General features: G+C 31.2%; 1 protein-coding gene across 1 annotated transcript; it reads right to left on the bottom strand.

Annotated features, from left to right (window-relative positions):
- Positions 1 to 27,235, bottom strand: LOC139516840 (propionyl-CoA carboxylase alpha chain, mitochondrial-like). The gene is made up of 23 exons (XM_071307175.1): positions 27,087 to 27,235; positions 24,216 to 24,305; positions 21,728 to 21,844; positions 20,779 to 20,892; positions 20,193 to 20,246; positions 18,587 to 18,755; positions 17,673 to 17,751; positions 13,796 to 13,898; positions 13,195 to 13,289; positions 12,544 to 12,626; positions 12,107 to 12,244; positions 11,622 to 11,695; positions 11,098 to 11,172; positions 10,670 to 10,738; positions 9,675 to 9,750; positions 6,951 to 7,061; positions 6,453 to 6,555; positions 5,663 to 5,768; positions 3,490 to 3,588; positions 2,129 to 2,182; positions 1,683 to 1,823; positions 1,066 to 1,143; positions 1 to 759 (listed from the first exon to the last, which is right to left on the bottom strand). Exons 1-23 carry the CDS (start codon positions 27,153 to 27,155, stop codon positions 691 to 693), a joined length of 2,166 nt encoding a protein of 721 aa, XP_071163276.1. The 5' UTR covers positions 27,156 to 27,235; the 3' UTR covers positions 1 to 690.
- Between the last annotated feature and the right edge of the window lie 8 nt (positions 27,236 to 27,243).

Genomic DNA, 27,243 nt, shown 5'->3' on the forward strand with positions numbered 1-27,243 from the left:
ATAGATTTGGTATTGACTTCCATAAGCTAATATTTTTTTTTACATTTTTGTCATAATAATTATTTAATACAGATCTTATTTCTGTGCAAAGTGACAGCCACACAGCATACATAAGTGTTTTTTTAACACGTCATAGTGTTGCTTTCATGAAGGGGAATGTTATCCAATTGGTAAACGATTTCATGAATTACAACACAGGTATAATTAAAAATTGAATTAAAAATTAATCTCCTTTTTAAATTATATATATCACATGAACTCATTTCTTGTAAGTGCATACCTATTAAAATTCTGCAAAATGGTGTCCTATATTCATTGTCATCAAAACCTTATGGCACAATCTGTGTAAAAATTATGCTTATTATATTAAAAAAACAAATAAATTATACCAAACAGATTCTATATTTTATGACATGAACTGATCGCATAAATGTTTTTTTTTTTTTATTTATCTTTATCTATCTTTCCTTTAACGTTATAAATAACAAAAATACAAAAATTACATCAACTTTTAAACTGCATACCTAACATAAGATTGTTTTTGTTCCCAGATTTGTACTTCAGCAAACAGCTTAAGCACACACACAATAGCACTTTTGATTTGAAAAACAAATATTTTTAAAAATCCTTTCTAGATGGCCTCATTACTTGGATCCACAAGGGGAATATCATTATTAACATAACTATAGTTCACTCTAATTCAACAATAACATCTCCTTCATCAACTGTTTGCCCTTCTTTAAAATTAACTGCCTTTATCTGGAATTAAATTAAAAGATTATAAACACATACATATACTTTTTATTAAATAATAGTTAAATCAAGCAGAAAATTATAATAGAATCTGACAAGCTGCATTTGATGTAGCACATGGCCCTAGAATATTCAGAGAGCTCTTTTGAAACTTTTAATCATATCACTTCTAAATATGAATAGAATTATCCTTTTTATGTTATATCCTGAAACCAATTCAAAATATCAACAAATTATAAGACTGTAGGCAGTTGGTAAGTTTGTATAATATAACCTAATAAATATGCAAACAAAAAATGATATAATTCCCACCTTTCCAGTTTTAGCTGCCACTAGGCTGTTCTGCATTTTCATGGCCTCTAATACACAAACCTCCTGACCCTCAGCAACCTGAAAAGTAAATAATCTGCATGTGTTACCATCACTTGACTTTATTTCAAATAAAGTCAGATGTAAAATTTCACCAGAGTCGAAGAAGCATCAATCTAACCTTTCCTTGTAAGCTACAAGACTCTTATATAAATACATGTAAGTTAAACCACATCAAGTTTAACAATAAGTCAATTACAATAGAGGTACTATTGCCATGGAATGTTAAATGTTAATATGTTGTAGGATCACAGGTTTTTTTCAAGATTGGTTTTGAATGTTCACTGGATTGATTGATTGGTTGTTGGTGTATAACCTCAATTTTATCACTATTGGCTATATTGTGGTTGTAAACTTTAATTGGTAGGAGAAGAGGGAGTGCCCGGAAAGAATTACAACCATCGGCAGGAAACAGATGTTTACTTGGACATACATATAGCCCCTCAAGAAACTCCATTGGTCAACTAAAAATCTGATTGTGTATAGAAAAATCAAATAATTCAATCTGAATGTGGTAATGACTTAGGAATTAATAATATGAAATTCTAATTATTTTTTACCGATTCTCCAACTATGGCTGTAACTGATTTCAACATTCCTGGCATAGGAGCTGAAATCAGTGTTGAGATGTCTGCCTCTGCCCTCTCAGGCAAGTATTCCAACATTTTACTGGTGAACTCATCCATTACTGATACAGGGAACTGATGAAATTGAAGAATTGCATATTTCAAAATCATTTGTAATTGGCAGTTGTATGATTTCAATTTTATTGTTTTGTTATCACATCATATTAATTTGTATTTTATTTTTGTGGAAAAATGAACATCAAAAAAGAGATAAAAAAGTTCAACAATTACAATTTTGCTAACTTCTAAAATATTGTTCAATAAACATGAGAGAAAGTTTCCTATCTAAATAATTCCTTAAAAAAGGTAGAAGAAATATAGAACAAAATAAAAATTAAAAAGCCATGTATAAACACTTAATTTAAATGTTATAAACCTACCACAGTGCCAAAAAATCTGAGATTATATTTTCCTCCACCAATTCTTTGTGAAAGCTGAAAAGATTAAAGATTTTTTTAAATTTCTGCATGATAGTTATTCGATTGATGTCTAGGAAATGAAATGACAATGAAATGCAAATACTAGTATGACATTACTATTTTTTTCATTTATTTATCACTCTTGTTTTGTAAACTACTAGTCCAAATAATTATGACATCTTGAAAGGCTATTATATATTTTTTCTTTGACGCCTTACATCGACGGAAGGCGTCAAAGTAAAAATTTAAAATAGCCTTCCAAGACGTCATAATTATTTGGACTAGTAAACTACTACAAAATTGTACTACCCACTGTATAATCAGATTTCTCTAATTTTTACTAAGATATATACAAGTAATGTAATAAACTTATCATTCAGTCACCAGTATTACTCCTATTTTGTTTGCTTTTAGTTCATAAACTAGTGTAACTCCCATTATAGTTACTTAATTTGAACATGGATAAACTTAGCAACAATATGTAGGTAGAAATATCTAATTTTATCTAACCACTAAAATCAGCTGAAAAATTATGAATGATAAAGGAAGAAGAATTTCTTTATACCTATTCACACTACAAAAAAAGTATGGACAATAATTGGAACCTTTTTACAAGCCCTTACATGACTTACCCTTCCTTTACCAGAGATAATTAGATGGTTATTATAGGATTAAACGCCTTTTTAAAGGAATTTATGGTTGTATAAATTAAACGAAGTCACTCACAAACATATCATATTTATTTGTTTGTGAGTGAATTGGTCTAGTTTATACACCAATAAATTCCTTTAAAAAGGTGTTTAATCCTTATAATTCTTTAAAATTGGAGATAAGGAATTTATTTTTCAACACTTGTTACCTCTATCACACATCAGTTGTATATTAGAGTCATTGAATAGACCTGGCAGATGAATATATTTATTTGTTACCGCAAAAAAATGTATTCCATGAAATTTGCTTTCTGATAGAATAATGGACTATAAAAAATGTTATTATCATTCAAACAAATGTTTTATGTTTATTATTTAATTTAACGATTAATGCGAAGTGAAAAGAACATCTATACGTATTGTTTTATTATAGCCGCCACCTTGTTTACAGCGGTTACGAAAAGTAGTTCGGTCAGCGTCGTCTATCCAAAAATAAACAACTTCAATAACAACTACCGGAAGTCCTCTCAACCAATCATTTTAACATATTTCCTAATATGCAAATCATATAAGAATTATGTATTATTAAGAGAAACTTTATTTAAATATCATAAAAGTTACGTTACAATATGAAAGATGTGATCATGATTACCAATAGATCTCATATATTACCTGGAAGATCCTATGATTTCCATTAATGTCTGTTTCTATCAGTGGTGTAGTAAAATTAATGTCACTTGATATTGATATTGTTCTTCCTCCAATGTCCATCTACCAACAACAACAAATTACAGTAAATCAAAAATATAGTTTCTATTTCAACTTATATATATAAGTTAAATTAACTTTGGAAGAAAAAACAAGCATAATTTAATAAATTATTTCAAGGAAAATGTCATTTGGAAAAAATTACTATCAACTTTTCTTTTTTAAGGTTAAGATACAGTTTTTTCATGAAATAATTGTTTATACATTGTTTCAATATGCAATTTCCCTAGAAGTCAAACATTTAACAGTCTATCAAATATCTTCAATCAGCAACAAATGGTCCAACAGTAATTAAACATCAAAATTTAACCAAAGACAGTAAATAACAGGGACTCAGTTTGTGGAAAAAAACTCTTTATAACACTCAACTCTTCTCTTAAAGCTCAATCATTGAAATAACTAAAGATAACTAGAAGAATGTACAATATTGAGTAATTATTTAAATTTCATACAGGTTTTTTTTCTTAAAAGTATTTAAAATGTAGCTCTCTAGCACTAAACTTTTGAAAAATTTGACTATTTTGGTCATTGTTGTTATCATCCTAGTCCTTAGGTATATGATGGATAGTCGTTTCATAGTACAGTACATTCCGGTTATTTGCATAGCCTATTTGTCAGACGAAATTATGCAATAAAGCGGAGTATGCTTATATCCGAAATGCCAAAATACGGAGCCAATTGACATAGATAGTGCAGATCAGTAAAGGAAATCCTGAAGAAAGATGAACGTCCATAATCCACTTACAACATATTGAATGATTATTTATTCTAATAAAAGTCATGCATTTTATTTCATTGTTTATTCTTTCAATAAAATTTATAAACACATTTAGTTTTTGTTTATTTATGTACCGACTTTTCCTTTACCTGAGATACGAAAATAAAATTGTTCTAAAAATAGATTTGTTTCAATGACCCGGATGTATAAATTATATTGTTACGCTTTGATTAAAACAAACTGTTGAACAATGCTACACAGTTTATAATCATTTGCTACAATAAATGTGTAAGGAACTGCCTTTAATATGCAGTATTTACCGATTGCACAGTGATGTAACACTGTTACTTTAACCTCGTTAGTTTCGTATATGCAAAGCAGTTAACATTGGGGCCCTACACGAGTGTTGAAAGTGAGAAAATATAATAATTTTAAGTAACTGTTCTTTTCAAAAAATATTAAAAATGAAAGATTGACGTATGAAATTCTTCAACCATATATAAATGCCCTGTAATATTTAACATAAATGTAGATCACCCCTAGCCAAATTACGAGATTGCACATGGTCGGATATGACCGATAATTAGCAGGCGTTATTGTTTTAAAAATACACACAAAATGTAATCTATGAACAATGTTTGAAATGCAATTAATAATTAACACCTTTTGAGATAGAAGATCATAGAATGGTTACAACAAGTGTTTTTACAACAATCAGCTGATTGACATTTTTATGACCTCGAGGCTTAAAATAGAATATGGGAAACTTTACCTGTGTACACATCGAGGTCTTTTTTATAATCATATAAACACGAAAGAAACTGTTTTAAAACTTTATTTAAATAACACAGAAGTAAATGTGAAATAATATAAAAAAATTATGATGCATTCAAGAAAAATATACTTACCAAATTGCTGTTTCCGGTCAAAAATCTCGTTAGTTTTAACTCAGCATATCTAGCTGGCAATTATTTTCTATGCAATTAACCGAAATGCCACTTGTGGGGCTATGCATATAACCGTACAATTTAACATTAGATGAATGGGAAATGGTTTTGTGCAGGAGAAAAGTATGCAATTAACCGAATTATGCTATTAAGCGGTATGCAATTAAGTGGAATCGACTGTATTACATCTCCTAATTCTCAAATAGAAGCAATTGAGAGCTTTGGTTAAACTCGCATGGTTTCTGAGAGAAAAACTTTAAGAATGTAACCTTTCTGTTATGCAATGCTAAATATAAAGCACAGCAGTTTCTGAATCATTCAACATGAAATAGTTCATGTAAGTTAGAGGATAAATCTATGGGCAGCTTTGTTAGATTTTTCAAGTATTTATTATACATTTCAATGTACTTACATTAATTTGTCCATCTGTCAAGGTTGCTTTCACTGACACTGACTCGCCACCTGGTTGATTGACAACTAATGCCCATTCCGTAGGAGCATTTATATCCATTGGGATTCTTTAAAAAGAAATGTCAGTTTAGTTTATACTACTGCCACTGTTTTATGATAAAAAACCAACTCAACAAGAGATATTTAGCAAGTAACTTTTCTATAGGGATACAGACCATATGCTGATTTCATTTTTAAACATCATTTCTAAATACTTATAAAAATCCTTAGAGGAATAAACGTTCCTAATTAAACTAATAAACAAACAATTTTGACTGTCAATAAAACATGAGAATATGTTTGTTAGGGGCAGAAGTTTTGCTCTGCAACATGCTACCTACAGACCCCATTTAAACCTGACCTGGCTGTGTATCTATAAATAATGCACCACCAAATAACTGCCCTCTTAACAATGGATCTTAACAAAGTTCGGTATGACCAAATTTCTATACCCCAGTCAACATTCCGGGTAAATAGTGGAGAAAAACACTAGTGATCATTACATGAAAACTAAATTCATGTTAGACAAACAGATAATTCATTGACAGTTGTAATTAATTCATACTGATAATCATCAATTGTCATATAAACTTTGCACAATAAATCAATTGTAAAATCTTCTCCCTTGTACATCCTATTAGAATTATAACATATATATATAGAAGTTTTCAAGTATGTGTTTTTCCCTCTAAAAAAATCACTGGTTTACAGAGTTATGGATCTTGCCATGCTCTACATGTTTACTTATTTACCTAGTTTGGTTAGTAAATGTTCTGGCTACTAGCTGATCCTTGATATATATAGCAACCGCCATTGCACATAAGTCATTGTTTTCATCTGCTGACAGAACTTTACCTGAAAATATAATGAATTCATGATTGAAAAAAATATAATTAATTCATGATCAAAATGAAATAAGACTTGGTTTTCTTGTTTGAATGGTTTTACACTAGTCATTTTTGTGGCCCTTTATAGGTTGATGTTCTGTGTGAGCCATGGTTCCATGTTGAAGGCAGTGCTTTGACCTATAATGGTTTACTTTTACAAATTATGACTTGGATGGAAAGTTGTCCCATTGGCACTCATACAACATCTTCTATCTAAGAAAACATAAGTTTATTTCAGAAATTATTCAATCAACAATGCAAGTTTCTTCTGTCATTATGTGTAAATATATATCATCATAAAAAGCAAATATAATGTTCATTAAAAACTCAAATCCATCTTTAAATTATGTGGTGAACATTTACCTGGAAAACCATCTGGATACACTGATGGCAGATAGTTAGTACTGATATCACCAGCTACAAATCTTTTCTCTGTCACTATATCACGTAGTAATGGAATATTATGTGTTACACCTGTGGAAAAAAAGAACTCTGTTATATTTTTGATCAAATTACATGTACAGTAAAACCTGTATAAACCGGCCGGCTACGGGACCATTAAAAAGGGCCGGTTTGGACAGTGAGCCGGTTTATTCAGGTTTCCGTTTTGACCGGAAGTTAATGACTTGTGACATCCGATATTTTGCTTGTAAAAGTTCTCTATGATTGTAAATTTTATCTGATAAATTAAAATACTTTCACTTCGTTTTTCATTGTTTGCATTTGCATCATAATGCTCGAGTTGTTTGGATTGTGAGACGAGAGTTTTGATTTACTTCCATGATCATTAATTTGAAATGTTGGAATAGCCGATTAAAAAGCCAGAATATTATCAAACGTAATGTCATCACTATTGAAACATTGTTGTACAGTGTACAATACCCATTGATTATTGTCATCCGGGTGTTTTTCATTATCAAGGTCATTTGTTTAGGGGTCCACAACAGGGAACCCAGGATTTCGAAATCACGATGAAAATTTCTTACTCAGGGATTTAAATTTGTTTATCCAAGTTACAACATAAGTTCAATCCGAGATATCGTCGGTGTGTCTTTTCATTTAATTGACACGTTTATAATGTTTTAATAAATAATACAGCTCACTACTGTACGATTGTAAGTTCACAGTTTAACACCTGACTAATTGGTTATCCTTAAAAGCCATATTGTATAAACAAATATGTTTTGATTGCATATCGATCATTGAAATTAATTAGACAAACCGGTTTTGACAGGTAATAATTAATGTAATTAAGAATATTGGGACTTCATAATTAGACCGGAATTCAGAATACACAGGGTCCGGTTTACAAAGGGTATTTTGACAAAGACTTTGAAGGGAAAAAAATGGGACTTTCATTCTCAGCCGGAATGGACAGGAAACCGGAAAAAAAGAAGGAAAATAATGATTTACACCTGAATATACACAAATTTGGCATTACACACTATAGAAGGAGCAGAAAAAATTTCATAATGATACACTGCAAGAGAAATGCCATTGTAGTGAACCACATCCAATTGTTGCTATGCAGGACAAGATACAGGCATAGCATAAGTGATCTGATGAAACCAGAAATGTTTTTTTCTATTATCACTGCAACATAAATGTACCAGACTGGTGCAGATATTTTTTTGTAAGATTGAAGTTTATAACTTGATTATAAACATGGCTTTTGATACATCTTACAATAGACCACTTTCGAGTACATCTGCCACCAAGAAAAACTTCTCAACCATGAACGTCTTTATGATGTCATTTACCAGATAAAGAGGATCGCCTGTATCCCTGCACTATTACCGTTCATCAAGCATCTTAGTGATCGTCATTGTGCAAGATAAACTAGATATAAAGTTTGTTTTGTAAGTACTTAGTCACGATCCCTAACGACAGCAGTGCTGATTGTCAATTATGAGTATTTAATTTGCAGAATAATTCATGCAATATAGCATTATTGTTTTCCAACCACTTCATCAACATTGGAACGGTAGTGATGATGCCTCTTCAGCTGGGGTCACACATTCACGATTTTTAGTGCCGTCCTTGACAGGACCATTCCCGATTAAAATTTGTCAAAAATCTGATCAAGATCCTATGAATCGTTGATTGAAATTCAAACTTTAATTAAAATTTGTAAAAAAAAAATTTGATCAAAACAACAATCAGATATTGTTCAGGAAGCGTCGATATTCAACCCTTTCAAGCTAATTTGTCCCAATAATCCTGTTCTCAATTCCGCTTCTAATCCGATTTGTATCTTTCGCATGGTAAAATTCTACCAAGTCTGTCACGACTGCGTCCCAATTCTACCGAATGTAATCCGACAGTGAACGGACGCTCGAAAACTGTCGGCATACTCGGAATGATCATGTACTGTCAGAATATTATCCTATCACGGTCCGCTCTATCGGATTGCAAACGGCTTTTTCAGTTGTATGGTATTCTGTAATTGTCAACACTCTGACATGGGTATCATTGATGAATTTCGTATTAATAACGGGACTGTTTAGGAACAGTTTCGGCAAAGGTGGTTCGCAATTGACAAGATCTGGATGTAATCTGGACTCAATTGGCAGAAAAACAGCAATGAAAAATTTCTCCAGATCATTCCCGTTCCACCGGACACCGTCCAGAAAGCTCTGAACCATGTTATGATTGTGATCCGATACATCAGAATCTGTCACAACATAGTCACCCTTGTAATCCGACTAGACATAATCGGTGGAGTTTCCTCAAATGTTACGGGACTCACCTAACAGTTGTGGTGCTTCGCCGAACTATCCGGACCATTCCTGACCCGTAGGAATCTGTTACGAACTTAAACGACTGTGTTCAGACAATGATAGGACATTCCAGATAATTGAGGATAGTGATCCGACTTTTCTCACTTTTTCGTGTCTTATCGCTGTCTGATCTCAAACGGGAGCAATAATCGGCAATGTGTGAACCCCGCATAAACGCACGAATAAAATTCACTAAAACCAGATATTTTGACAGAAATGCATCAAACTCGAAAGTTGTCTATTGTCAAGAAAGTAAAGGAATGCAAAATTTGTAAAATAAAAGAGACATTTTTAATCAAATGATTACCTCTGATAACATAGGAATCAAGAGCTGTTACCATGGTATCCAAAGCTGCCTGTCTGTTTTCACCATAAGTCACTAGCTGTAACATGCAAAACATCACTTTAAATCTATTAGTAACTTTTCAATTCTTGGTTATAAATTATATGTAATAAAATCAATACAGAAGTATCAAATATTGTTCATGCCACAATATTATGAGAACTTTATTTTTTAAGCAGATTTTGAGAGACTTATTCACAAGGATTAGTAACAATACTGTTGTCAAGTCATTTTAGTAGCCTTTTTTGTGGGGATTATTATTGATTCACTCACAGGGTCTTTGCATAAGAAATAAACACATTTATTCTGAAGCCAGTTTTTGGCATGATACAGGTTATGTTCTTCATGATGGCATGATACTCAACAGTAGGAATTATGGTTGATTTTCATGTGATGAAGAAATAAACTGGAAGTCTGGAGCTGGAATATGCTTGTAGTCCTTCGTTAATTTCTGTGTATCATTTTCATTTTGATTAGTTTCTTCTGTTACCTATTCTAACATCAAACTTGGACTTTTGAACGGACTTTTACCGTGCATTTTGCTGTGTGTTTGTTTAATTAACATTGGCTAGAGTTATAAGGGAAATGTGTCTTAATGCATCACAGTGACTTTGAGATGAAGAACAGTAATAAGAGCTCTCTTCCTTTGTTTTTTGTGTGTTTTGTAGCTATGCATGTACAAAATGTATTGATGTATTTGAGTCATGGATAGATATCTCATATCATTTGTTTTTCAATAGATACATTATTGTTTATTGGCCATCTAAACCCTGCCTCCAGGATTATTATTGAGGGGGGGGGTTGACATATTCCCCATTTCCATTCTCTATTCTTTAATCACAAAAAAAGGCAAAGCCTTCTAATTTATTTTCAATCAATATAGGATAAAAAATAAGTAATTAAAAGGTTATATAAATGGTCAGGTAAAATATTACTGAATATAAATAGCTAAAACTTACTTTACAGATCATTGGATCATAGTAAATACTGATTTCACTACCCTCCTGTATACCACTATCACATCGCACCTGTTACAAATATATAGGTATACACAATCATTAAATTACATATATAGATCCACTTTCAACATTCACAAGAATTACATACAAATAAAAATAACATATCAAAAGCAAAATTAAAATTTTTCCAAGTTCATCCAATAACAAGTTCAAAGATCAAACGATTTCTGTAACCTTAAAATATCTCCCATATCATAACAGAGATTAAAACTAGATACATAATAAAGTGTATTAGATGAGACAAAAAATTTACTAGGCACCAACTAATTTATCAATAAAACAGTCTTTAAGCTGCTTGCATACACTACATACGGATATTTTTAATGACATGGTCATAAAAAAGAAATCAGTATTCTGTTTTTACTTACTTTATCTATATGATTAGGTTCTATATACTTGTATAATCTTCCTATCGATGGCATACCAAAATTCTTGTATGGATCCTGGAAATAAAGGGTGCATGAAATGAGAAAATATGTCTTTGCAGTAAACACTGATTGGAATTAAAACTAGCAATAATGAAACTGTAAGTCTTCATAAATTGTACTGGAAAAATGTATGTAAACAGTGATTTCAAACTTTGTAACCAGGGTATGTAAAAATTCATCAAAGCAATATAACAACCAAGTACAAAATTAACAGAAATGCATACTAAAGATCATAAAATATAGAATTACCATACATAGCTTGGAAAAATAAATTTTATTTTTTAAAAGCTTAGAAACAGGTAGAAAGCGAGGCTCTGTCGAGCATTTCTAGCCTGTTTTGAGCCAAGTTTTGATTCATAACTTTTTATGTAACAGAATAATAGCAGACTTACAACACCATTTGGTCTCTAGTTGAGAGTTGTCTCTTTAGCAATCATATCACATCTTCTTAGTTTTATATTTACCTCAGCGTAAACTCTACATTCAAATGCCCAACCATCAATTGGAATGTCTGCCTGAGTATGTAATAACTTGTTTCCTGTAAATTTAAACAACACTGAATCAACTGAGACATCAACTAAATAAAGGAGCAAAAGATGAAGTGCTGAGTTACCTATTTTAATAGAACGTATCATACTCCCCCTGTTTCAGTTTTATGACAAGTAACATGAATACAGGTAACTAAGGGTATAAGAACTGAACATCGGTTAATTGCATGGACTTGAGATCATTTTCAAAATGGACATCCATACTAATTCCTTTTACAAAGTAGTCTGCATACAGAATTATCTATATGGTTGTTTATTTTTTTGTTTTGGAGAACTAGCTGCGAAACAAACACAGATAAAAATTGACATGGACAACACTGGCATTCTGAATGCCTGTTGCAACTTAGTTGATGTGAGCATAAAGAATAAGTAATGATAATGCAAACTTAATAAATACATACCACTGGATACTCTAATCATCTGGTTCACAATATCTATACCAGTTATACTTTCTGTGATGGGATGTTCTACTTGTAATCTTGTGTTCATTTCCAAGAAATAAAAGTTCTTTTTTGAGTCAACTAAAAATTCCACAGTACCTGTAAAATTTTAATTTACATTATTATTTTCTTATTTTCAAACCAATTTAAGCTATTATACTGCTATTAAAGTTGACAAAAGATATATCATATTTTTATAAATCATTGGAATTTGCAAGACAAATGGCATAGTATTATATGAGAATTCACATCAAACCAGTGATGTGTGGTCGGAAATTTTTTTAGTCATGAATTTCAACCATATATTTCTTCATTCCTATTTCAATTGCATGAAATAACCATATAAAAGTCTATCATGTACCGATAGAATTTTAGGATGACTTAAATAATTTGTTTACCAGCAGAATCATATCCTACTGCTTTGGCTAAGGTTGTGGCTTGTTCTCCCATAGCTCTCCTCATGTCAGGGTCAACAAATGTGCTGAAATATTAAAACAGTGTCAGATATGCATAAGTTAAGAACTTGCTTGTAACTGATTATTTATTGCACTTGACCAGTCAGTTTCAGAAGTTTTAAATAATGATTCAAAATAGCAAAACTATAAAAGTAGAAACATAATACTAATGCTGTTTTGATACAAAAAATAACTAGGGTCACATTTTAGTACAACTACAGTAACAATATATATGGACCGTTAGCTATTGCTCACTGATGATATATGATACGGCCATAATGTGTGTCCAAGAATAAGAAAGTATTCAGAAAACTGGAAGTTGGTAAGTAATACTTGTGGAAAGTCATTGCATGAAATTAAGTATGCTCATAAGCACTATACCATGTTTCCAGATAATAAAAAATTTCCAGAAGCTTTTATTGTTTCTTAGAAAAATGTGACCAAAATTTTAACAGAAGGACATATAGACAGACTGAAGGACAAACAGATATAAAGAAGTATACCACCCTCCTTCAAGAGAAATGCATACTCAAATCAAATGTTATGCTATGACATTTCTATTCACAATATAAGATATAAACACTTTGGAAGTACCTTGGAGCCTCTTCTATAACCTTTTGATTTCTTCTTTGTATTGAACATTCTCTCTCGTTTAACCATAAGGCATTACCATGTCTGTCACAAAGAACCTTAAAATAAATAGGCAATTATGTATGGAAATAATTAATACTATTTTCATTCTGATTTTAACCAATAAAAAAAATGAACATGGAAAAAAGGTAAATTTCAAGTGGCAAGATGAAATATCTATTGACCAATGAGATAAAAAAAAAAAAAAAAAGTGTCCTGGGAAGACCCTGAGAAAGCAAAAAATCCTTATTTCACACATATTCTGTGTACTACACAGTAACAAAACAGATGTGATACAAAGACAATACTGGTTATCTTAAATACCCAAAATGCACCTTGAGTAAAAATTTAAGGGACAATAACCAAACTGTATGACATGTGGTCAAAGAACAATTAGGCAAAATAAAAACATTCTGATAGTCCAATTTTCAAATAAGTTTTGATTGTCCACTCAGTACCATCTTACTTTCTTTTTTAAAAAGCAAACTCTATTTCCATTTTGTTTAACAAGTATCTAAAAAAAAAAAAAGGTCAAAACATAAAACAAAAGGAGTTGAGTCTTTACCTGCACTTCAATATGTCTAGGATTATCTATAAACTTTTCTATCAACATTCTATCATCACCAAAACTGGAAGCAGCTTCATTTTTTGACAATCTATATGCATCTCTGTAAAAATACATTATGTGTTACATATTTGTTTTTCGTTCATTTTTTTACATAAATAAGGCCGTTAGTTTTTTGTTTGAATTGTTTTACATTGTCTTATCGGGGCATATTATAGCTGACTATGTGGTATGGGCTTTGCTCATTGTTGAAGGCCGTACGGTGACCTAAAGTTGTTAATGTCTGTGTCATTTTGGTCTTTTGTGGATAGTTGTCTCATTGGCAATCATACCACATCTTCTTTTTTATACATAATAAATCACCGCTATTAAGCAAAAACCTGTCCTGTCAATTCAATATTTTATTGTCTTGGTTTAGTAATACATATACTTTTGAACTCCAGATTTTTCAGACCTGTTGGGGTAACCTTAATATACAGCTTTGACTGATTAGGACCCAATATTTGTATAAGTCCCATTGTTCTTTGATTTTTTTCATTCAATAGAATTAGGAGCTTTATACAATGATTGTTTTTTTAACTTGTCAATGAAAACTTATTACAGTTCTGACTCAAGCCTAAAGGACAGTTTATTTCTGTCAATAATAAAACATAAGAGACTAGCATTGCAATTCTATAATTGCAGCCAAATTAAACAAAGCTAAAGCTAGGTTAGATAAATAAGTTTAATGGTATAATTTAGATCAGCTGAAATGGTTCAAGTCAACAAATATAGCTCTGCTATTCATGTTCTGCTTAAAAATATATAATATCATGCATATAGGAAGGAGGATTCAATGCTAGGTATAACATACAGCCTTTGAGAGAAAATTAAATAAGGTTTCTCAGAACATACATTATAAGTACAGTTTTATTCAAACCAAAACAGAACTTTCACTTTATAGTTTAGGGATAAACTCTATTTCATTATATAAAAAATAATTAATTTCATTTTTTATCCTCATCTCTAGTTGTACACTTAAAACTCTCATGTATTTCTATATATTTATCTTAATGATATGCAATGTCTATATCAAATTTTTGACCATTCAAAAGGCTGAATCATTATTTCATGACAAATTAATGGCATAAGTATTTCTTCATCTGTGCAGGCGTAACACTTACCTGAACTTTTCTAATTATTATAAACATTAGTTGTATATCAACAGGTCGAGAACTCTAGATTTTCTGACGTCAGATTATATTTGCATAGTAATTTCCAAAACACAAGGCCAATATGGCCTTGAAAAACTGACCAATCGACTGAATGAACTACAATGCATTGTGGGCTACTACGAGTAAATTATACTACTTAAAACATGTGTAATTAGTGGGAAAACAGTCAATTAATATATTGTCTCGGACTCTCATTACCAAAGTTTTTATTCTGCAAATATATTTAATGTAAAATATATAACGTAATCTTCAATTTGTATGCTCAGATTAAAAAAATATTGTTTATTGGCTTCACGATTCGACTTTCTTTTTCGCCTTGCAAAAGTAGGTTTTGTGCATTGTTATGAATTGAACCTGCATTAATTTCACGACATGATCCAATGAAGTGACCACTGTCCAGTAAGAAAATCATTTGAGCTCTTTTAGACCTGTATAATGTCATTGCAAAATCATTTCTGCCTAGAAAAACACGAAACTTTCATTGAAACACTTCTTTCTGTACTGAATGTGTATTTTTTTTTATAAGGACCTGAACTAATAGTAAGAACATCATAATATTCAGTATGCTAAAAATAAGTGTTATGAAAGCGGCAGGGGCAGGTCCAGCCATTTTAAAAAGGGGGGTCCTAACCCTGGACAAAAGGGGAGGGGGTTCCAACTACATGTCCCAATCCAAATACACTGATCGTCCAAAAAAAAGGGGGTCCATCCCCCAGAACCCCCGCCCCCTGGATCTGCCACTGAGCGGGTACGGTATATACATTGTAGCTTAATACATTTTTTATAGTTTCATCCAACGATAATATCCGTTTGTTGCTAATTTTATCACAAAATATACCTCAGAGGTTTTTTATCGTTAGGCTGCTGTCCTGTTGACATATGTAAATTATTTCCAATATTCAAAGTCTCTGGATCATAGTGGGTGCCATATTACCTATTATTTTTTTTCTGAAACGTGCTTTGTATATAGAAATAAGAAGATGAGGTATGAGTGCCAAATGAGACATCTTTCAAACAAAGACATAATTTAGTAAAGTAAGCAGTCATATGTCCAATGCTGAAAAGTAAGCTATTAATGACACAAAAATTACTTGTGTAAAACAATCCAAACAAAAAAAACCAAAAAAAACCCGACCCAATTAAATTTATAAAAGGACAAGAAATCTATCCCATAAAAAAAAAATTGTATAGGAGCCTGTATTTCGGTGGTTGTCGTTTGTTTATGTGTTACATACTTGTTCTTCGTTCATTTTTTTTTATATAATTAAGGCCGCTAGTTTTCTCGTTTGAATTGTTTTACATTGTCATATCGGGGTCTTTTATAGCTGACTATGCGGTATGGGCTTTGCTCATTGTTGAAGGCCGTACTGTGATCTATAAATGTTAATTTCTGTGTCATTTTGGTCTCTTGTGGACAGCTGTCTCATTGGCAATCATACCACATCTGTCCGAGCCTGTTAAAAAACGAACAAACTGAAACTACAGTTGCTGACTTCACTACCTTCAAAACAAAGGGAACAGTTTGGAAGTCCCATATACTGAAATGTGACCAACAAAAATACTTATAGATTTTGTTAACACTGCCATGTATGTAAATATTTCTTCGCCTTTTTAACGAACATAAAATTCAAGGATCCCACATTTGCCTTTAATTATCTATACAAACATTGCTGTACTTATGAATATCAGCACCGGCTGTTATCGACGGCTTACTTTACACCAGTAAGTTTGTCTCATGGGTAATTGTGTTTTTTCGCTGTTGTTTCGTTGCTTCTGGTGGACAAATACATGAAATCTCTGTGCCATCATCAAACATGTTAATGGCTATATATCGGGAAATTCAAACCCTTTTTTCTTCGCATAGAAACAACTCTTCGTTAATCTGAGCATGGAAGTAATACTTTATATCACGAACTATAAATGAGGATACACAAAATGAAAAACAAAGCGAAATTGTGAATCCCGCTTTGCACGAAAAAATGTGTTGTATTTCAGTAAATAACACATGTTCTTGGTTGATTGTAAACACGTAGTAGTCCATCATGCATTGTGACTCATTTAGTGGATTGGTCAAAAACCTAGGTAAAAATAAATTGCGTCACATGTAAATAAACAGTTACATGTGCGAGAACATAAGTATGCTAATTTATGCATTTCCATATAAGGTAGTGGTCCTGACCTGATCAATGATAATAATCTATTTGACATCCCTCTACCTTCTAAACCATAATCCCCCTTCCCCTAAAATATTAGGCAATTCCTTTTTATAAAAGAGCAGAATATCGACTACCTGAAATTTATGAGGCATAATTTTTCATGAATTAGTAAAACATTGACTTATGACTTGTATGGTACTTAAAAATAAACAATGAAAGTGTTTTTTCCGCTGTTTCGTAAAATAAATTTAAATAATCAATGCACAGTGTTAGTTTTCTTGGAGAACAACATATGGATTATAAGTTATCTTTTTATTAAATATATTAGTCCAAAAGGCCATAAGTCTGCCAAAAGTCAGTCAAGCTGATTGCAAATGCATGATTAAACTGACATTAACTTGCAAATATCTATTTTCAAAAAATCCATTCCATATCTGCATCCATAGCAAAACTAAGTCTTCATTAAATTCTAATTTAAAAGGCATATGTTTTTATAGATTATCATACTTGCACTCTTTGTCATTCCAAGCTATCCTCATACCTTTACCACCACCTCCAGCTGAGGCTTTCACCATCACAGGGTACCCTGAAAATGAACATAGTTTGGAGTAAAAAACATATTTGACAATTTTTATGACTGAAACAAGATTTTTTTTCTGTTATATTTCAAAAATAAAACTACCGTAAATTTAAAAAAAAAAATAGAAGAACTTTTGCATGAAAAAACACTTCTCCAGCATGAAAATTAATAAAAAAACATTTAATGTTGCCAGAGACGATGCTAAGATTTAGGACAAAATTGGCTTTATCAATTATAGATCTATTTTGTCTAGCAAAATATTTTTTGAATCTATAAAATATAACAATTATTTTTTCTAACACTCAATATCATTTGAAGTAAAGTCCGCTCAACGTTTTAATTATGTTGTGTTGTAAAGGGAATATTAAGCTTCTCAATGATCAAAATTGGTGTTTGTCTATTTGCTATATAACCAGTGTAATTTTTCTGACAAAACGGTGGGTTAAAATTTTTTTAAATTTTTATAAATTTTTTGAAAATTAAACGAGCCAAATTAGTTTTAGTGAAAGTGTTGGGTACCACCTTAATTCAGTAACTGTATCAATTCATTTTCAAACTTATCCATGCCAAGAAAGATTGTTATTTTGGACCCTGTATATTCACATTACATAACAATTATAACCATCTGAAACATTACAAATCAAATTTTTCTATTTAACGTCTTTTATATATTTCAGGTGTAACAGACATTTGTACTTTATTTAGCCATTTTTACATTTCTTTATTTAAGCGTCACTGTCAAGTTTTTTGTAGATGAAAAGCGCGTCAAGGTCAAAAGTAAAATTTTAATCCTGGTACCTGTGATTTATTTGTATGCCTAATGATAAAAAAATCCCCTTACCTATTTCATTGGCATACTTGATACAACTGTCTACGTCTTCTACAACGCCATCATGTCCAGGGATCATATTAACTCCAGCTTTAGTAGCTATTCTTTTACTTTCTATTTTATCACCCATAGCCTTGATAGGGCCACTGCTTGGACCAATAAACTCCACTCCAATCTCATTCTAAACATGCAACTCATTGATGTAAGTTATTTAGTCTATAATCTAGATAGCAATGTATCTACTGATACCCAGGTTTGTGCTTTTGTTTAAAACGAAATATACAGTACTGTACTGTTGTCTGGCTTTTTCATTACATAAAAAAACCCAGGTAAAGACATATGCAACTTTTATTTTCATTAAATGGTATTGCTGTTATTCAAGATATTTTCATAAACCTCAAGAAATGCTATATGTGTCTTTATTTTGATATTTTCCTACTAGCTACGAAAAAATTGTTCACATAAATAAAGAGAAAAAAAACAGATTTTATTACAGCTTTTACATTAATGCTAGCAAGACAAATCTTTGTTTGGCTTGCTTGCTTTGTTTGTATCGATGTTTGCTCAAGCATGGCAGTTAAGATGGGCGGGGCTTCAGCTTGTATACATCATACTTAAATTTTATTGGACGTTATGTTTGAGGTTAAGGACACTTAATTTTAGACATCAAACGACAAATATTCTCACACGTTTCCTCACCTTTAAAAATACAATAATTTGCCAATGAAAGAAAAATATAAACTTTTTTCTTGTAAGAGGCTGAGAAACTGTCCTTTAACATTGACCTAATATTGTTTTTTTATAACATATCAATCTATTAGTTCAGTCAGTTATTTCCATGTCTGCCCTTCCATTATGTTACTAAAGAAAATATTCCAAAAACTGGGAAACAATTGTATCGAAAAGAGAAAATCGAGTGCACCTTTTTTTTTTATGTTAGGGTGTGTTTGAGATGAATATTTTGTCTTTAAAACGTACAACTTAGCAAGAGTATTTGATACATCATCTCGCTTCAGATGCTATCATTTAATATAGCAAAGCTACAGGTTGACTTTATAGCATAAAAAATTCACAGTACTAAAAGATGAAATATAGGGGTCAAGTGAAATACCTATCCAATGGACCACAAAATCAGAGTAGGTGTGTTCGAATAGCTATTTTACTAAAAGTGTTTGACGACAGTCTTTAAGTTGGATCTTGAAAAAAAAAAAATTGTCTTCCATTTCCACGATTGTGAAAATGAACTGGCGTAATGGGGAGATAATTTCGACGAAGTAGAATCCTGTCTGTATTGTATATTTACAGGTAAGGAAACATGTGAGAATATGTGTCATGCGATGTTTTGAAATTAAGTGTCCTTAACCTCAAACATAACGTCCAATAAAATTTAAGTATGATGTATACAAGCTGAAGCCCCGCCTATCTTAATTGTCATGCTTGAGCAAACACAAACAAAGCAAGCAAGCCAAACAAAGATTTGTCTTGCTAGCATTAATGTAAAAGCTGTAAAAACAAAATAAACTTCACACTTATACCCATTTGATGAATATGCTTTCAAAATTTCAATATACCGGTAATGGCAGATTCCAAAAGTCTCTTATAAAGAATATGTAATTACCAATCTGGCTGCAAAGATAGTATTCTCTGACAGGAAACCATATCCAGGATGTACCTGAAAAGAAAAAAATGCATCACAAATTTCTGGGTTAAACTGGCAAAGTAGATAACATTTTGAAGGTATGTATGAATAGAGGGTTAAGTTCTTTACCTATCTTTGGTTGTGTTTTGTAATGTCTAATGAGTAAGGTAACAAGGTTAGAGTTAAAGATTTAACTAGGTTAAGTTCAATAAATAACAAAAATAAGAATTTGAGGTGAATAGTTCATATCATTATCTATATTGTAGTTTATCAATACATGAAATATGTTAGTTCTAGTTCTATAGATAGTAGTATTCATAATTTCTGTTGACTAATTCCTAAAGCAATTGTACCTGGCAGCATCAAAATTTGTGACCTCTAGATTAATTTTTTTCTGATTGTCATTTGTTGTTGGTTTGTTGTCTTAATGGTTAAAACAACATTTTTCTTTTCTCTTCTAAGGTTGACATTGACCTGAATACAATGAATGTACTGTAATTTTTCAAAGTAAAATAGCATAAACTAACAAACTATGTGTTTTTAATTGCTCCTGGGAATAACTTACTGCTTGTGCTCCAGTATCTTTGACTGCTTTTAGAATTTCTTCCATGTTCAGGTAACTTTTGCTAGTTGGAGCTGGACCAATACATACATGCTCGTCTGCCATTCTAGTATGGACCTAGAATATATAGGTTTAAGTAAGAACTATTAAAATTAAATCTTACAATGGTTAGGAAATAAGCTAGGACCTAAGGTTATCTCATCACAAATATTGATGCAAGAAATGTATGTCAGAATTTTGGAGGGAGATTGATATATTGCATCCCCCACCCCCCTAGATGCATCCTCACCCCTTATTACTTGGTTTCAGGTCACTTATTATCTTATAAAATGTTGACACAAAGATATGTCTCATCTTTTTGTCATTTTGACAGTATAATGCAAATATTGAATCCAAATGGCAATACTTATTACAAACTATGCAAAACATTCTAAGTCAATGGAACAAATAATTTCCATGGAAACGAGAAATGCCAATGTTTATAAAACTGCATACCAAAACCTTTGACTTTTCATATGTGGTTCCTCATAAACTATTAAATTGTTGATGTTGTTGCCCCTGTTGGAAACAGCACACCTTAGTCTCCCTCAAGGTGAAACAAACAACTGAAGTTGGATTTGAAATAAAGAAAAAGTGTTCAGACTGATTTATTTTATGGGCTTGTTATACTCTCCCATACTGCTGTTGCATATATAGAAAAATATAGTTGTATGTCAATGAGTATTTGAGAACTGGCTATCAAAGTGGAAAATCATTACATTATTCCTGTCAAATTTCCTTAAATAATCTTAAACTTGAAATTTCATATAATTATAGTAATTCTATCATACAATATGATATTATATCATCTACATGTTCAACATTATGACACAAACATGAAGATTATAATCTTTATTCATCAGACATAAGTTTCAACATTATTCTATTTTTAGCACAATGTATAGACACTTACTGCTAATGAATCTACATCACTATGGACAGCTACTGTTTTGATTCCAAGTCTTTTACATGTTCTGATAACCCTACATGCTATTTCTCCACGGTTAGCTATCAAGATCTTATCAAAGGTCTAAAAACATACATAAGCATTATCACAATATTATGTAATAATAATCTTCATATTCTTATATACATTTGATTCCTAAGACATAATATAGTACATATGTAGAAATTTTGTTACATGTAAATTGTATTAATTTTGAAATGACATTATATATTGGTCCCAGAAGTTAGGATTAATTGGATTTCAAATGCATTAAAAAGAGAATAATTCTGACTTAATTATTGTAAAGCTATTAGTATCTCTATCTATAATGAACTTGGTCCAGTGGTTACAGGGGGAAATAATTTGTAAAAATTTACAAAATTTATGAAAATTGTTAAAAATTGACTATAAAGGACAATAACTCCTTAAGGGGTGAATTGACCATTTTGTTTATGTTGACCTCATTTTTAGGTCTTACTTTGCTGTACATTTTTGCTGTTTACAGTTTATCTCTATCCATAATAATATTCAAGATAATAACCAAAAGCTGCTAAATTTTCTTGAAATTACCCATTCAGGGGCAGCAACCCAACAACAGTTTGCCTGAATGGTCTGAAAATTACAGGGCAGAGAGATGTTACTGAAACAATTTTATCCTGTCAGATTTGTTCTAAATGCTTTGGTTTTAGAGATATGAGCCAAAAACTGCATTTTACCCTATGTACTATTTTTATCCACGTTGGTCATTTTGGTTGGTGGGCAGGGTCATCAGACACAATTTTAAAGATTACAAAAAAAAGGGCATTAACTCCTTAAGGGGTCCACTGACCATTTTGGTCATGTTGAATTTTTTGTAGATCTTACTTTGCTGAACATTATTGCTGTTTAAAGTTTATCTCTATCTATAATAATATTCAAGATAATAACCAAAAACAGCAAAATTTCCTTAAAATTATCCATTCAGGGGCAGCAACCTAACAAGGGGTTGTTCAATTCATCTGAAAATATCAGGGCAGATAGATATTGCTCTAATACTATTGAGGATCTAACATTTTTTATTTGTTACGCTACATCTTTATGATGATATATTCATTTTCTGGTCTTTAGAAATGGTTACAATGCAGCAAACAAAATTAAAGTCAAAACTTCACATTGTCCTTCACAATGAATAGAAGAAATAAATCTGCAGTCTTATTCCTCTACAAATATTATAATAAGGTAAATAATCAAAAATTCACACAACTATATTGGCAGGGTCAAATTAAAGATTAATGATTTGTTTGTCTGACTAACTAGTAATCAAGTCTTTCTATTACTGTATAAGAACTTTAATTCGTGGGTATCAATTTTCGTGGTTTGAGCAATATTTACATGTTCATGGGTTTTTAAATTCGTGGATTTTAGTTTCTAAAAAAAAAAAATTAAAGCCTTAGAAACAAAGGTTACAAATAGTCTGGATTGAGGAAATTGCAAAGTAAACATTGACCCGTAGCGATAACACTAATTAACCCAAGATAAAGTGATCAACAGATTAAACAGATTAAAGACCATCAAAGGTGTTTATAAGGCCATAAACATGTCACCTAAAGAAATCAGTATCATAAACAAATGCTATAAACGTATCTTGAATTGTCAAATAATTCTTATCAAAATCAAGCCCAGCATGAAATTATAATTTCCCATATGTATGAGAACTATGAGGATATAAAATGAACACTTTATCATACAAGCATATTAATACCGAAAATCTGACTTTCATCGATCAAACACATTTTTTTAAGAGAATTAAAAGATCAAAAGTTGTACAGTTGAGATTATTAAAGATAAAATGGGTATAATCCTGCATGCGGTTGTAATTCTGTGACTGCTTTTAAAGTCTTCTTAGATTTGTCATTATTCAATATATTCTCTAGATCATATAAGTAGTCAAACCTACCGATGGGGATATTTCCATGTCTGGTCTTGATTTGGACAATGGTTGTTTTATTTCGTTGGACACTTAAATTCATGGATAAAGTCATCCACGAAAACCACGAAAATTGGTACCCCACGAATAAAAGTACTTTCACAGTATTGTGCTTACAGGCTGGTGTTGTCCTTTTTTTTTAAATGCATCTGAAGTTTGTTTTTGATGTTTTGACAGAGATTGTGTATTTTTGTCAAAACATGCAAAAACACAATCAGAGAAATAAGTTGCAGCTCTGTCCCCATCCGATCCAGTTTCACCATTTAAGAAAGTATAAAGAAGTTTGTGTAAAAGAAATGAATAGCTACCAATGCCTAGCAAAGGAGGCATAGCTACAAATTTACATATGCATATAGCTACCCATGCATATTTCTTTCCTCCAAATTTTCACCAGAGGCTTTCAATTAGATGCACTTGACCGTAACCAGATGGAAATTACTCTGTACAATTTCTTTTATAATCATATAAGCTATACATTACAACACAAACCTTTTCATTTGGGTCAGATCTGTCATTCCAGTAAAATTCTTTGTATTTTACTGATGTCAGGCATATTGACCGTCTAGCTGCAGCTGCACTCTGAAAAATTTGTATAACTCATTTTATAAAATAGCAAATATGTACAAGAATTTACAGAAATCAGTAGCTAACAAATTGAAAAAACATTATCGATTGATTTGATAGATGCAGATATGCATGCTCTTTAACCAGACAGAATCCTTGAGTATTTATTGTTCAAATATGAACTACAAATAACCTTTACCTTTTATGATATAAAAATATCTTTGAACATGTTTTTTATATTAATAAAATCCTAGATTTCATGAATATTGTAAAAACTGCGTGCAAATGTAATCAAAAGTTGCGTTCAAATGTTTAAAAAATTGTAAGGGTTCCGTGGAACCCAGTGTCTCACCTACTTTATGAATCTAATAAATGTTTTAAGAACTTTAACTGCAGACTGTATGTGATGTTAACTGGCAGAAAAAGTAAGACCATTAATAAGTAACTTACAGAAAAACAATATTTTTATTTACAAAATTTATATCTGGAGACGTACTTATGATCATAAACAAGCTTCCTGTCCAAGTTTGGTAGAAATCAAGGAAACTTTAAGAAAGATTTTAAAATTTCAAAAACTTAAACCACAGAGTAAAGATTGGTGGACAACGCCAACGACGGAATGTAGGATCACTATGTCTAGGTTTTTTGGACAAAATTTGAAGGCTTGACAAAAATGTTGATGTGCAAATGCAAGCAAATGTAATGTGCCCATTTCGCCAAATAGGAAGCTTATTTCCAAAATGAGTAACAATCCCTCAATTGACTCATCATTCAATAGTGATAAAAACTAAATTTTCTTAGCTGAGTCTTTTTACCTAAAATGGTACAAATTTATAGAATATGAAACAACTTGTTCCAAAGAAACCTGTTTCTTATTATGTGTTTTAAAAGGTTAATTAATATCCTTGAAAATTGTCAATTATTTTGAAGTTTTAATAGCCATGAACTTTCTGTGAATCAGGTTAAGTCTATTCATCTTTAAGAAAATTTGCTACATTTTTTTTCATGAATATATGCCATTTCAGGTATAAAATGTGTTTTATCAGCTGTTATATGCTCTTTAGTTGGGTTGTTGTTTCTTGACCATATTCCACATTTTCATTCTCAATTTTATTAATAAAAAAAAATTAACATGAGAAAAGTTATCCTCATTTTTTGAGAACTACATGGACTCATTAAAAGTGATATACACACATTTTATCATCCCAAAAACCTATGCATAGTCATTAAAGATTAATGCACCCTAAAGGTGTACTTGAATAGGTCACAGTTTGTATTGGATTTAAATTCAATTCAAAATTCAAAACTTGCTTTACCGTTTACGGAAATCAATGCTAGAATTGCAGAAATATTTATTTATTAATGAGTACAGGCTATCAAAATTTAAGGGTGCAGTTTGAAAAAACTGTAGATTTTCAATAAAAAATCCATAAGTTTAATCATTATAACAAGAAACCGGTACATAATCCTTAGCTTAATGTAGTAATGGGAATTATAAACTTTGGTTTGACATTTACCTTTTAAAACTTTTTTGTCACAGATCCCCCATAAAATTAAGAAAAAATGAAGCTTCTAAACAATGTAAACGGGAAAGTTTTTGAAAAAGTAGTGAATATTTATATAGATATAGATCTATAGTTTTGCAAAACAAAAGTAAAAAAAGAAACTTCGTATATTCTGTTTATTCAAGGATTTGTTCCCAATACTACCTGTAAGATACCTGTAAGATCGTTGTGGGGCTCATATGGAAGGATCCTATCCTTTTTAGCCCACCCTATTTTGGTACACTTTCAAAACTGATACAATCATCAATCCTGCATGATTTGGTGCAATATTTCACACAATTAAAAAGTTATATAGAAAACTATTTGTGTCCTCATCAATTTCTTAACTGATACATGACTGACTCCCAATGACGGTCTATACTAATTTTAAAGGCTTCCACAGTTTTTGATGAAATAACTTCAACTGGTAGGTTATTCCAATCATTAATAATTCGTTGTGAGAAATGTCTTAATCGAAAAGAAGTGTTACATCTAGGTTTTGCTAATTTCCAATTATGCCCACGGGTATTTGTACTGATGACAGTAAAAAATCTTTCATAAGATATATCTTCGAATCCTTTTAATATTTTGAAAGCTTGTATCATATCACCTCTTCGCCTTCTGTGAGTTAGGGAAGGTAGTTTAAGTACTTTTAATCTGTCTTCATAGCTTAAATGTCGTATATCAGGAATTAATTTAGTTGCTCTCATCTGCACTTTTTCTACAGCATTAATATCTTTCTTTAAATGCGGATACCATATTGTATTTCCATATTCCACGTGTGGTCGTACCAACGCAACGTATAGTCTTAAAAATGTATATTGATCTTTAAAGATAAAAGTTCGGTTAATTAGCCCAAGTATACTATTGGCTTTATTTATTTTACTTGATATATGTTGAGAAAATTTAAGATCATTTTGAAAAATAATTCCAAGATCCTTTTCTTGTTCATCTTTAATGATATCAATATTGTTCATGGTATAAACATTTTCAGGATTATTTCTTCCATAATGGATTTGTTTACATTTGTTCACATTAAATTTCATGTCCCATAACTTGGACCAATCGTAGAGGGCATCTAGATCATTCTGTAAGACATCAGATTTAGAAGTAGGTGCATAAATTTTAGTATCGTCTGCGAAAATTTTTACTGGACAACAAATTGCAAACAAATAAACATTTTTGTCGATGACATACTTGCAGCACATTTTGATTTAAGTATTATATTTTCTATTTATAACAACAAAGTTACCTGACAGTGTACAGATGCGGAAAAAATAAGCTTTGAGCTTGAGCACAGCCTCCTAACCGGTGATGCCATTTTCGATTCACCTTGACCCCAAAGTGACCCCTGTGTACTTTCAATTTGAATTTAAAATTTAGAAATAAGAATAATTGCAAATAATACA

This window comes from Mytilus edulis, chromosome 3 (assembly GCF_963676685.1).
Source record: "Mytilus edulis chromosome 3, xbMytEdul2.2, whole genome shotgun sequence".
NCBI classification, from domain to species: domain Eukaryota; kingdom Metazoa; phylum Mollusca; class Bivalvia; order Mytilida; family Mytilidae; genus Mytilus; species Mytilus edulis.

Excerpts from the sequence above, each read along its gene's own strand:
- LOC139516840 (XM_071307175.1), bottom strand. The coding sequence starts at position 27,155 with ATGGCATCACCGGTTAGGAGGCTGTGCTCAAGCTCAAAGCTTATTTTT. Across the intron at positions 18,756-20,192 it reads CTATCTTTGCAGCCAGATTG|AATGAGATTGGAGTGGAGTT; the intron begins GTAATTACATAT and ends TTGCATGTTTAG. Across the intron at positions 1,144-1,682 it reads CAGCCATAGTTGGAGAATCG|GTTGCTGAGGGTCAGGAGGT; the intron begins GTAAAAAATAAT and ends TTTACTTTTCAG.